Source organism: Phoca vitulina, unplaced genomic scaffold (genome assembly GCF_004348235.1).
Source record: "Phoca vitulina isolate PV1807 unplaced genomic scaffold, GSC_HSeal_1.0 scaffold42, whole genome shotgun sequence".
Taxonomy (NCBI): domain Eukaryota; kingdom Metazoa; phylum Chordata; class Mammalia; order Carnivora; family Phocidae; genus Phoca; species Phoca vitulina.
The window spans coordinates 1,656,104-1,669,177 of NW_022589745.1; the positions used below are offsets into that span (position 1 = coordinate 1,656,104).

Sequence of the window (13,074 nt, forward strand, 5' to 3'; positions counted from 1 at the left end):
CTGATTGCCCTCAATGGAACTGAGCAGTGTGGGGGCAGAGCCAGGCCCCCAAACGCCTGCCCAGCGAGCGTCGGGAAGCGGACGCGCCCCGTCTAACCTGCGAACATCTCGCACCGAGCATCTCGTGCTTGATGTGCATCTGCGGCATTCTACTGGTTCCCTTCTCATTTCGGGAAAGGGATCGGCGTTTCGGCAAAGGGATCACAGCATATTTTAGTCAGAGCAAAGCCACAAGTAGATTCCTATTACTTACCTTCTAAGAAATAAGCTCCAAATTCTCGCCAGAGTGGGCGGTGGGATGCCTTCATGGCACGACACTGAACTGAACTGGATTTTGGGTGGAGAGGCAGCAAGGACAGTCATGTGGCCGCACTCGTCGTCCTGCAGAGGGACGCCTGCTCCCTCCGGAGCCCAGCCCTCGCCCAGCCTGGAGGAGCTGGCTGTCTCCCGGGCGTGGGATGCTTCAGTCCAGCGCTGGACTTCTGAACTAGCCGGTAAGAGTCTTAGCTGATACTCACTGGCCTCAGCAAAGTGTGGATAATTGAACCCAGTGGAAAGCTGAATGTAAAAATGTGAACTGCGGTCGATATCTCTTCTTATTATGTGAAAACTGCAGGGAAACATGTCTTCATCTACGAACCCCACACCTCTCGGCAGGGGACCTCGCTGTGCAGCACCGTGGGCTGCCTGAGGTCACGGCCACGGTCAGGCCGGGAGATGGGGACCCCAGGCCTCCCCGCCAGACCCAGCCCATCCTGAGGTCTGCTGCTGAGCGTCAGAGGTGGAGAAGGTGGGCTTGACCCAGCAGGCTTGTTGGGGAACCTGAGACCTACGGCCCACAAATGCCCAGGGCCCCAAAACCGCCAGACCCTTTCTCCATACCTGCGTGGCCTGTGTCTGGGACGATGACAGCACCGTGGAAAACATCAGCTCTGGTCAAAGGACTGGAATTTGAAATGTCCTCGCTGCCAGATGTTCACGTCTCTGTACCTCGGCCACCTCTGCGTGAGTGTGAAGGCGAGACCTTGCTGAGATTGAGCTCACTGAAGGCCATGCCTGCCCCACCACAGAGGTCCCACAAACAGCAACACCCGCTCTTCACAGAGAGCGGGATGCATGCCCACCGGGCTGCTCGGGCGGGATCCCAGCTCAGGCAGGCCTTGTGTCTCAGACTCGGCCACTTCGCCTTCACCTGGTCTGTGGGGCAGCCAGCCCTGAGCCCTGCTGGCGGGGTCGGCCCGGGTGTGCCCTGGGCCCTGGCCGCCGTCTGGGGACCACACAGCCATCTCCGTGTGATGGGCAAGAGGGTGGACATCCAGTGAATTAAGGGGATGTGTGGGCCCGGTCTGAGTCCACCCTCCGCAGGCTATAGCAGAAATCTCAGTAAGTTCGAAGACCAGGGCTTTACAGGAACAAGATCTGGGTTACCCTGGATTGCTTTATTGGCCCCTGGCCACTGGATGCAGACACCCACCCGTCCTCCAGAAGGGAGGTTAATCAGCTCTGAGGGCTGTTCACTGTCTCAGAAGTGCGGGCTGAAGTCTCGATTAACTCCCCTCTCTCAGTGCATCTGAATATTTGGACAAGTGCCCCAAATTCCAGGTCATCTTCAGATTGTAACTCGAGTACCCTCTGAGTGATTTCGGTTCCCGATGGAAGCTGTCATCTGGAGAGAGGCCATGCAAGTGGAGGGGGGCTTCCTGGGTCATTGTCCACCCTGAGGTTTTGGCAAGAACAGCGTCCTTCAGGGAAACTGGCCGTAGTCAGCAACACCACCACGGGATTTGCTCCGAGGAAACTGGGTTTGCCCAGTGGAGGGGTGCTCTTGCCATCATGAGGACACAAAACTCTTCTTAAAACAATGCCAATCGTCCCAGAGAGTCCAGAAGAACATCGGCCAACAACTCCGCCTGCAGTGGCCTCCCTGTCAGGACCTGAGGTCACAGGTCTGCCCAGCACACGGGGCCTGCTACACCTGCACACATACCAGTCTCCCCACCTTTGGGGCCTTGGCCTTTACAGAAAGCAGGAGCTGCCTCTGCACCTCGAGTCCCAGCGCAGGGGCCTGGGCTGCAGTTCCCACCCTCGGACGTCCCTTGCCACACCGTGTCCTTCAGTAGCGATGGTCTGAAGCTCTGAGTCAATCTCAGTGACTCACACCCCTTGGTTCCTGGATAATGTGAGCACCTGACCTTCTCTGGGCCTGTACTGTGGCCACCCATCCTTCCACCCACCTCATCTGCGACCTCGTGCAATATTCATATCAAGCTTATGATGAAACGCCTATTACACGTTGTCCTTGTTGTGCAGATTGGAAAATCAAAACACAAAATCTGAGGAGAGAGAACAGAGCGGTAGTTTGCACCAGGCAACGGGACCATGGGGGCAAACAGGGTGGAGAGGCCCCAGTGGCTGCTGGACAGACCCAGCAGAACAGACCTGCCCAGTGGAAGTGGGCATCTCAACCCTCTGTGAGTGTCCCCCCAACCCCATCCCCGTGGCAGCCCTGCCACATGGCCAGCTGCCCCGGTCAGAAGGCCCTCCCTGGTCAGCCCCCCTGCCCCCCCACTGCTGCCTGTGTTCATCGCTTCCCCCAGGACAGCGTTTCCGCGGTGCCAATCCAGCCGCACACCCCCACCTGCCCAGGCTCGAGGGTTCCCCAGGGCACAGAATGCGCAAGTTCCTGTCTCTGCTCCCGAGCCCGTGTATCGCCCACCTCCCACCTGCCGCATCACCACACCCAGCGCCACCAGCTGGCCCGAGAGCCGTGTGCTTTCATCGCGACTGACGCATCCGTGATCGCATCACAATCCCTGTCTGCAGGGCTTGCTCCCAGGTACTGTGTGCCGTGGAGGAGGTGAGCACGGGGCTGCACGGGCAGGCGTGAGAAGGGAGCCAGGGTGTCAGAGGGTCCCCCTCGGAGCGGACCCCAGCAGTCTCCCGGGGGAAGCCTGGGGAGGCGGGGCAGAGCCACGGAGATGTCGGGGCCGGGGGCTCCAGCCACACAGCCAGGCACGCGGACGCCACGCGGGTGGGCCACACCTGACAAGGTGGAGGAACCGCAAGGTGGCCGGGGCACCAGCCTGGAGGCGGGGTCAGGGAGGCGGCGGGGCCCCGAGAGTAAGGGGCTCCAGGCCACCGCAAGGGTCTGGCTTTGTTCACAGTGAAATCGAGACCATCTGAGGATGTTGAGCAGAAATGAAAAGCAATCTGGCTTAGGTTTTCGGGAGAGATCTGGGCCGGCCGTGAGGAGAGCAGACCGCGGCTGGGAGGGGAGGCGGCCCCGGGGGGCGGTGGGGCCCGGCCAGGTGGTGCGAGCTGGGCGGTCGTGCTGCGAAGGCAGGCCTGCAGGAGCCGCTCGCATTGGGGTCAGATGAGAGAAGAGACCGGGCTGGCCGTAGGGCTGAGCCTCTGGAAGGATGAAGCAGCCACGTGTGAGGGAGGGAAGGCGAGGAAGGAAGTCGCTTGGGGCGGCAGGCCGGAAGGTCAGCTCGGTTCCCGGCACCAGGGCCTTGCGCTCTGGGAGAGGTGGTCAGCAGACTGAGAGCAGGCAGGGTTCAGAGGGGGTGTGAGCTGGGGGCCTGTGAGCCCCATCAGAGAAACACCACAATCTGGGAGACCTGCCCGGCAGGCCACAGCGAGAGGCCGAAAGGCCAGGAGAGCCCGTGGGGGGAAACCAAGGCAGCCTGGGGATGTATGTGAACCTCAAAGAAGACCCTGCAAGTGCCGATGATGGTCCAGGCGGGGCAGTCCCTGGTCACCATCGTGCACGGGGAGGGGCAAGCGCCCAAGGGCAGTTGTCCCCGGGACCTGACATCATATCAGTGGTCAGAGAACAAATCCTACGATGTAACAGCCTGTGAGGACCTTGGGTGCTGACTGGCCCAGCCCCTCCCTTCGGGGAACCAGAGCAGAATCAGAGTGACAAAGGGCCTTGGCTGGGTTAGCAGAGCAGAGCCGAGCTCAGACGCAGGCCTCGGGCCACTGAGAAAGTCATGGCTTTGACCTCAGCCTGGCAGCCAGACCGGCCCGGCTGTGTTCTCCTGGCATCCGTGTCCCACGCCCCATGCACCTGGGTGCCTGGTACCCGATGGAGAAGATGGCATCTCGCCCACTCCCGGAGCGACTGGGCACCACTTGGGACTCAAAGGTTGCTACCGGCCCACGTCTTTGGGGCTGTCTAGACCACGGCTCGCTCATCACGTTCCCTATTGGTCACATTGGATCCAGCACCAGCCCTGGCTGCTCACCAGCACTGGGGAGGACGAACAGAGACAAGGCGTGGCGAACACCGCTGCACATTGTAAGATGCGAAGGTTTTTGACCCGTCTTCTGTTGTCCATCAGCTTTGTCTGTGTTCACTCCACGTTCGGCTCTGCAGAAAGCTGCAGCCTCCTTACGCATCTCTAACCTACAGGAGCTCCCTCTCAACTCGCATCGTGGTACCATCATCTTCTGAACAATCAATGTTTGGCAACTACCCAGGTGCTCGATGGCTAGGTCTAAGACCATTCCTCAACGAAGAGCCCAGCACACTATTTTAAATAAATGTGCAGATTTAGAAAAAGGACAAATATCAAGTAAATCTTGTCTATAATGGCCCATCAAGTAATGTTGGTGAAGATTAGCTGCTGGAGCCTGTGAATCTCAGAACATACAAATCACCTGCTTTTGACAGGCAACACATATACATTTTGTTTAAGAGCAAAATGTCAGGAAATTCATTTCTGGAGATCTACAAGGAGTCATGCATATCAACATGCTGCCCCCTCCGTAATAAATTTGGGAATGGGCAATGCCGATCACGTCTTTGATTTTTCACACCCTCAGCAGCAGCCTCAGGGAGTCAAAGCCAGGGAAGTCCTCACCTCTCCCTGGAAGCAGTTTCCACGGAGGGGCTCTGTGTTCGACCCAGGCTCTGAAAATGGGAAGGGAATTGGGGTGGAGGGGCAGGGCAGACTTTCTCGGTGCAGGTGTGAGAAGAGGGCGTGGGCGCAGCTTCACGCTGGTTGTGGACCTCAGTGCCCACGCACGTGTAGCCCGCCTTCCGTTGGGAGAAGCAGGCTGTGAACACGGTTAGGTGAGTACGTTTAAATCAGCCACACAACCGCGTGCGCAATAGGGGAAGGCCCCAGGAGAATGCAGGCAGGCATCATGTAATCAACCACCTTAGTTCACGAGTCCAGATCTGAACCTCAATCCATAGGGATAAACTTAATTCTCAACTTAAAATTTTGGATAGTTTCTAATTCTTATTTTTAAGACTCTAAAATCTCTAGTGTCTGCCCCCAAAAGCCTTGGACTCCCAACTCTTTCTTAGGGGAGTAGAAAAGATGAAGGATCCAGAAAGGCTTTTGAGGGACTCCCTAATGGGTTAGCGGAGGACACGTTCACTTCTGAAACACAGACATTGCTAAGAGTCTCTGGTGGAAGTTACATTAATTGGTGTACTGGCTGTTGTCCGGGTTTTGTTTGTTTACCTGCTCCTTTTGTTTGCGCCTTTCTCATCTTAAGGAATTTCTTCACAGACACTTACGCATCTACCTGTCCTTCCGTTTGTTCATTTAACGAACGCCCCTCCCTACTATTGCTAGTGACACATGGCAGTGGCCGTAATTACGGAGCTCTCACAGTGTGCCGGACACGGAGCTGGTGCTCGCTCTTATGCAGGCGGTCTCCTGTCAGCTCATCAGTCTGGAAGTGGGTGTTAGGTCCCATTTCCACATGAGGAAACCCACGGTCAGACCTGCCAGGTGCCGGCCGGCCGCCCACGGGGGTCGGAGGCCAGGGCACGCCTTCGCACCCAGTGAGAGGTCCGCCTTGCTGAGCTATGTGGACACAAAGATGGACACGAGGTGGTGCAGGTAAGAACCACTGTCGTACAAGGTCAAAGTGATCCAGGACATGGCCTGGATCGTCTAATATGTGGCCACGGAAAGATCCCTCCCCAGGGGGATCAGGGAAGGCGTGAAGGAAGGGTTGGAAATGAAAGTCTTGGAGGCAGGGAGAGGATCAGTGAAACAGATGAGTGTAGGAAAGGTAGAATCTTCCAGTTCTACGAATTCATCCCCACAAAGTCATCAGAACGTAAACAAAGACAGACACACATGTGATGGTTTGTATCAGCCAAGACGACCCACAGCCAAGCCCTCCGATCACAAGAGAAGACCCACGTCAATTGCAGCAGTTTTGTAGGAAGAAGCTACGGTAGAGCCCAGGGGCCCAGCGAGCAGGGTCATCTGTGAAGACCAAGCCAGCAGCAGCCAGAGAGGTGGGAGGAGACCTGGAAGAGCTGGCGAGGACGACGTGTGGGGTCCCTGCCAAACTCCGTGAGGAGGCAAGCAGAGCGGAGATGGGGTGCCGACTGTCTTTACCGTCATCAGGGCATCAGTGAGCTTGGCAAGGTGTGGGAGGGAGCCAGGCCGCCGGAGGAAGGCCACAGAGCCAGACTAGGTCAAGAGGGGAGAAGGTGGGGGCAGAGCACAGGGCCTTTCTGGAAACAAGGCTGGGAGGAGAAGACACACGTGCACTTCGGGCGTGGGGGCCAGAGGCAGTCCTGTTTCTGAGGTGCTGTTCACGTGGGAGAGTGAGCATGTTGAAGCCCTCCTGGGAAGGGGCCCAGTGTGAAAGTCATGGGATGCGAGGGGACAGAGTGTCACCTGGGAGAGGGCAGGAGGGGGAAGGAAGGCCAGCCAGGGCAGGGGCCCACCCAGAGCAGAGAGGATGACCAACCATCCTTATAAACCCACACGCCCATTTTCATCTGTATGTCTGATGAGGTCATTCGGGGTCGAGTCTAAATGAGCCACAGTTGAACGTCTCTAGCTCATGCTCCCCTGACTGCTCAAAGCCCCTAGGAGCTGCGGATGACCCCTAGGAGCTGCGGATGGCCCCAAGAGCTGCGGATGACCCCTAGGATCTGTGGATGACCCCTAGGACCTGCAGACAGTCCCTAGGAGGTGTGGATGACCTCTATGAGCTATGGATGAACCCTAGGAGCTGTAGATGACCTCTAGGAACTACAGATGATCTCCAGAATCTGTGGGTGACCCCTAATAGCTGTGAAAAACCTCTACTAGCTGCAGATGACCTCTAGAAACCACAGATGACCTTCAGGAGTTGTGGCTAACTTCCAGCAGCCAAAATCACCTCCAAGAGCTATGGATGACCCTTAGGAGTTGAGGATGACCTCTACGACCTATGATGACCTCTAAGAACTACGGATGACCTCCAAGAGCTGTGAATGACCTCTAGGATCTACAATTACCTCCAGGAGCTGTGAATGACCCTTACAAGCTGCGACAACCTCTAGGAGCTATATATAAACTCTAGGAGCTATGCATGATCTCTAGGAGCTGCAGATGAACTTCTAGGAGCTATAGGTGACCTCTATGAGCTGCAGATGACCTCTAAGAGCTATGATGGTCTCTAGGAGCTATAGGTGACCTCTAGGAGCTGTAGGTGACCTCTATGAGCTGCAGATGACCTCTAAAAGCCATGATGGTCTCTAGGAGCTATGGATGACCTCTAGGAGCTGTAGGTGACCTCTATGAGCTGCAGATGATCTCTAAGAGCTATGATGGTCTTAGGAGCTTTAGATGATCTCTAGAAGCTATGGATTACCTATAGGAGTTACAGATGAACTGTAGGAGCTACAGACAACTTCTAGGAGCTGCAGATGACCTCTGGGAGCAAGAAGCTGGCCTAGTGGTCCTACAGAGACAAGGAAAGGAATTCTTCCAACACTCTGAGTGATCTTGGAAGTAGACTCTTCCATAATGGAGCATCAGAAGGAAATGCAGTCTGGCCAAATTTTCATTACAGCTCTGTGAGACCCCAAGCAGGAGACACAGCTAAGATCTATGGACACCATGAGATGATAAATGTGTGTTGTTTGAAGCCACTAACTGTGTGGTGATTTGTTAGACGGCAATAGTGGCTGAAGGTTCTCCAGAGAAACAGACCCAATAGGAGGTGTGTGTGTGTGTGTGTGTGTGTGTGTGTGTAGAGAAAGAGGTGTGTTATCAGGAATTGACTCACAAGGTTATGGAGGATAAGGAGTTCCAGATCTCCAGTCAGCAAGCTGGAGACCCAGGAGAGCTAATCGCGTGCTTCCAATCTGCATTCATTTCAACCGAAGACAGTGTCCCACCTCAAAGACAGGCAGGCAGAGAAGCACCCCTTCTCACCCAGCGTGGGATCAGTGCTTCCTTCTCTTCAGGTCCTCAACAGATCGAGGGAGGTCTACCCACACTGGGGAAGGCCCCCCATGCTACTCATCTGTACTTCCAATATTAATCATCTCCAGAAAGGCCCTCACAGACATGCCCAGGGTGATGTGTGGCCAGATATCCGGGCACCTGTGGCCCCATCAGGCTGACACACACGGTCAACCTCCTCAGGCAGGTAACTGGGACAGCTGAGAAAAGTGTTACCAGGTGTCCCGCACCCTCCACCCCTCCCTCTAGGAAGCCCCCTCCTCAGCATCCCTGATGCACAAACATCCCCAGCCCCAGGACAGAGGGCTTATGCTCCTGCCAGGCTGCCCACTGCAGTCTGGGGCAATCCCTTCACCCTGCCCTGCTACAGTGGGAAGGCTGTCCCACTTCTGTGGAGATGGAGACGGTGGCACAGGTGTGTCTGCAGGACAGGCTATTTGCAGTGGCCTTATAGTGACCACAGAGCGCCCACGGTCTACCTCTGCGTGATGCTGGTTTGCGATTACAGCTCCTGGGGCTGGTGTTCCTGTTCAGGGGCTCCTCTCTGAGAGTAAAAAGAAGGCAATGTCCCTTTTAGACAAAGACTGTTTCTGCACGTGCAGCTGGTGGTCTTCCAGGCAAACGCACTGCACGCGGTCCCTGGAGATGGCACGCCGGGTCGGGGCTACCTGAACAAGGGGTCCCACTCGGAACAGTACAGGGAGAATGGAGGAGTCTGAGTCTACTTCCAGTGTATTCCCCAATCACTGCCAGGCCACATCCCGTCCCTCTCTGCAGCCTGGGCCTCGCCTTAAACCAGAGACCGCAAGGCATCAGTTCATTGGGCAGAGTCGATCCCAGGAGCATATTATGTCTTTGCCTCATCTGGTCCCGCCTTCTCAAGAGACGCCACTGCTTTCCCAGCTAGGCCTTCGCGCCAAGCGGCGGCCCTCACCTCCTGTTTCCTGACTATCCACTATCACACTGATGTTGCCTCTTCACCTCGACCCTTGACCTTCAGCCGCACCTCCGGGCTCAGGCATGATGACCCCGCCTCCTCCCGTGTATGTGTCCTGCCAGTGCATGTGACCCCACTCTGCTGTCAACCAATGGTCATTTAATATTATGCCCATCGTTCCTCCTGGAAGCCGGGATACCATGGTGGTTTGTGGTTTAGCAAGTGCTCCTAATCCTCAAGCAGGGCTTGTTAAATGCTCCTTCTGAGGACGGTGTGGGTCTCCCCTGTGTGTGTCCCGAGCAGCGATTCTTAAATTAACATGTACACCGGTGGACGGAGCCTAGGGGCGGGTGGTAGCGCCGTCCAGGGCTGGTCAGTGCCCTGCGAAGAGTAAAGCCCTCATTGGAGCCCTGTGGGACCCATTTCCACAGTTTTGGGAGAAAGGAATTACTGTCTGCTCACACCTGATGCAAAACGGATGTCATGTGATTTCCCAGGTGACGTCAGCCAGGTGGGGCTGGGAGCCAGGTGGGGCTGGGGGGAAGGGGCTGGGGGGCAGGGATCTGGGGCCCAGGTGGCTAGGGGCAGAGGATTGGCCAGTCCTGCCTGCAGCGACCATCCCAGGATGGAAGACTTGGTGCAGAGCCCACTTTGGGGACTCCAGTCTGTAGGTGCAGGGGGTTTTCTTACCACCCATCAGGCTCCCTGGGGTGACATCTCCAGGCTGCTGGGGTCCACACACTGATGTTTCTCTGCAGGCAGGTTCAGAGCCTCCCCCCGGGGGTGCTCAGATGCAGGCCAGGCTGATGTGTCCGTTCTGGGTCCCAGGGAGGGGAGCGTCTTGCAGGCCTGGCCGCGGAGTGCTGTCGTAACCTCTCCTAGAAGCAGTGCTGCTCGTTCTCCCACTCTGGCAACACGGGGAGCAGTCCCGGGGCTCTTCCTGCCCCTTCCGGTCCTCTGGCAGGCGTGCTGTGGCAGTCGGATACGGGATGCCCACTCTGTCTTGACCAACCCCAGGAGGACCCAGAGTCACTTCTCCCTCAAGGTACGTGGTCCTTGGGTCAAATCCTCCCTCTCCCCCTGCTCTGGGGACATCTTCCCTTTTCTCCCCTGAACAATGCCCGGCAGGCCAGCGCCGTAGGCCCTGTGGGCAGGTGGAAACTGAGGGCCCCCGAGCACAGCCGGCCGGGCGTCCAGCTGAGGACCTCGCCCTGTGTCCTGACTCTAGGCTCCCTCTTCTGTGTCCTTTTCTCTGCCTTTCCTACCTATTCCCAGAGCAATGCTTTCACCTTGGGCAGTATTTAATTTGAACACATTTGGATTACACTCAGCTTCTCTTTCTACCATTTAAGCAAAGGCTTAAAATATAACGAATGGGTCACATTTGAGCACAGCCCAAACTGCTTGCCTAGGACCCTGATGGCCTCCTATGACAGCTACGATCCTGCAAAGCCACCAGCAGCGGCAGAGACTGGGGGTTGACATTTAGGAAACTGCTGGGGCGTGGACGGCCAGCCCCCTCACAGAAGGGGACAAGGAGCCGGCCGGGCGTCACCAGGTTCAGCCCCGTCATCCGCTCAGTCCGAGGGCTGCTGCTAAACCTGCTCTTTGTTCTCTCGTGTGCCTCTGTCCATGGAGGTTCGCTTCTAGCACTTTCTTTGGTCTGTCTCCAGGTTCTGCCCTTCCTCTGCCTTCATGACCCTGTTCCTGCCGAGCCTGTTCCTCGTGACCCGACTGCCGGGCCCTGTGAGCCCCGATCTCGAGACTGCCGGGCCTCTCCGCACGCGGCAGCTCCTCTCCCCACGGGCCCCGCGAGCCACGAGCCCCGCACGACGCGGCGACTTCTGTTGAAGAGAGACATGCAGGGCATGCAGCTGCGCCTGATGCACCCGCCCTCTTCCTGCGCCTGGAGGGTCTGTGTGGGGCGGCTGTGCAAGCTTCCCACACACCCCGTTTTAGTCAGAGGCCCCGCGCTCTGTGCAAGGCCCATTCTAGCTCCTCCCTGTGGCCCACAGCTCACGGGCTCTCCCGGCAGAGCTTCGAGGGCAGGGAGACACTCCTCGCTCTCGGAGGGGAGAGGTGAGCGCTGCCCTGCGGGGGAGCATACGCGGCTGGTACCGTGCGGCTGAGCTGCCCGCCCCCAGGCTTCATGTTCAAGTCGTCACCCCAGCGTCTGTGCCTGTGACCGTTTGAGGAGATGGAAGTGCGAGGAGGCAGTGGGGTGCCACGATCCTGTGTCCTTGTAAGAAGAGGCCTGGGGACCCAGAGCCACACAGAGGGGCCTCACGCACTCGCTGGGTCAGGCAGTGTCCGCACGCCAACGGGGGGGCCTCGGCGGAGCCAGCCCTGCCCGCACCCCAGGCTCGGGCCTCCAGCCCCGGCCCCTGTGGGACACACTTCGGCTGGGTAAGCCGCCCACCGTGGGGTTTGTTTTGTGGCCCCAGGAAGCTAGGACACAGCCCAGCCAGTGCTAATCTCATCCTTCCCCAAAGTGTGTGTACAAGGCTGGACTTGTTCTCCCTGCAGTGCAGAGCCTAGAGCCCCACTTACGCGTCGGGAGTGCTGCGTGCGGGTTCTGCTTCAGCCGCCTGGCCTGGACATTCTCCTCCTCCCGTCCGTCTTCTAGGAGTAAAAGCCACAGCTTTCCCCGCTGCTGTCGTAATTGCCGCCGCCCAGCCATCCTAAAGGTCAGAACAAGTCCCCAGGAGCTGCCCGTGGCCAAGGTGCCGGGCGACGCTCCAGGACTGGAGGGGAGAGCCTGCGAGTATTCCCGAGAACGCCCGTGCTGGGCTGCGGTGCTGGGGCAGAGATGGGGCAGCCCGATATGTCCAGGGGCCTGGCTGGGAGAGCGACCAGCTTCTCAGATGGGACTCATGCCACCGTGCCGGGGGCCCTGAGGTCAGTCCTGCCGAGACCCCATGTGACACCTGCTCTGACAGGGAGGGGCCCCCCTGAGACCCAGAGGAGGAGGAGCACTTGGCTCGAGCCCCGGCCGCAGCGAATGCACATGGGAACCCTCGGCAATTCCTCTTACTTCCAGGGCACGGCATCTCCTCAGGGCACCCCCGAGGAGAAAGGCAACAAAGCCTGAGTTGAGAACAGGGCTGACGGGAAAAGAAGTGGAACGCAGCCCCCAACCCAGTGTGCGAGGGCAGGTGCCCCCACGGGGCCAGACTGCGGGCCCTCGGGCCTAACAGCCAGCTGTGGGGGAGGGGGTGGCCGGGGCCTCCGGGGTTATTGCAGAAGGGAGCCCTTCCGAGGGCCTCTGCTATCCGCCCAAAAGCCCCAAGACCTCGGCACCTCCCGGCAAAACCTCCAATGACCCACGGCTGTCCTGGCCTGGGTGCCATGAGCTGCACGCGCCCTCACTGTCACCCCACTGCCCCGCTCACAGTCAGGGCGGCCCAGACGCTGCGGTGGTAAGGAACTGAGTCTCGTCTCTGTCCCGAGAGGTCAGGAAAGAAGGCGTGCTCTATCCATCCAGCCTGTGTGGTCGTGCACCATGAGGGTCAGACGGACCCTGTCCAAACCTGACCTGGAGCCGCTGATCCCCAGCCCAGCAGAGCATCTCCCTCCAGCACCTGAGCATTAAGTGACACAGGGCCTGGGGACGCCCAGCCTGGGGGCCACCTGCACTGCGCTGTCCCTCCTCAATACCAGAGGGATGCAGGGCGGTCAGCAGTGGGGGGCTCAGGTGCAGATGCCATGCAGGACCGGCCCTCCCGGGGTTGCTGCTCTCTTGCCTCTCCCCGCGACAGAGAACGAGCCCCTGCTGTCCGCCCTGGCTCCCCCCCCGAGCAGGCTGCTCGCCCCTGAAGGCCCTGGGCGCCCTGGCTCAGCCCAGCTGCAGCATCCACGGGTGGAGGGAGGCCGGGCCCTAGAGCCTCTCACCTCCCAGCTACCCACTCAAGAAACACA

General features: G+C 58.3%; 1 protein-coding gene across 1 annotated transcript; it reads left to right on the top strand.

Moving 5' to 3' along the window:
- Positions 1-2,513: 2,513 nt before the first annotated feature.
- Positions 2,514-12,198, top strand: LOC116648205. Its single transcript, XM_032430055.1, has 3 exons — positions 2,514-2,857; positions 9,985-10,201; positions 10,830-12,198. The coding sequence occupies exons 1-3, from the start codon at positions 2,514-2,516 to the stop codon at positions 11,283-11,285; spliced, it is 1,017 nt and encodes a 338-aa protein (XP_032285946.1). The 3' UTR covers positions 11,286-12,198.
- The last annotated feature ends 876 nt before the right edge of the window (positions 12,199-13,074 follow it).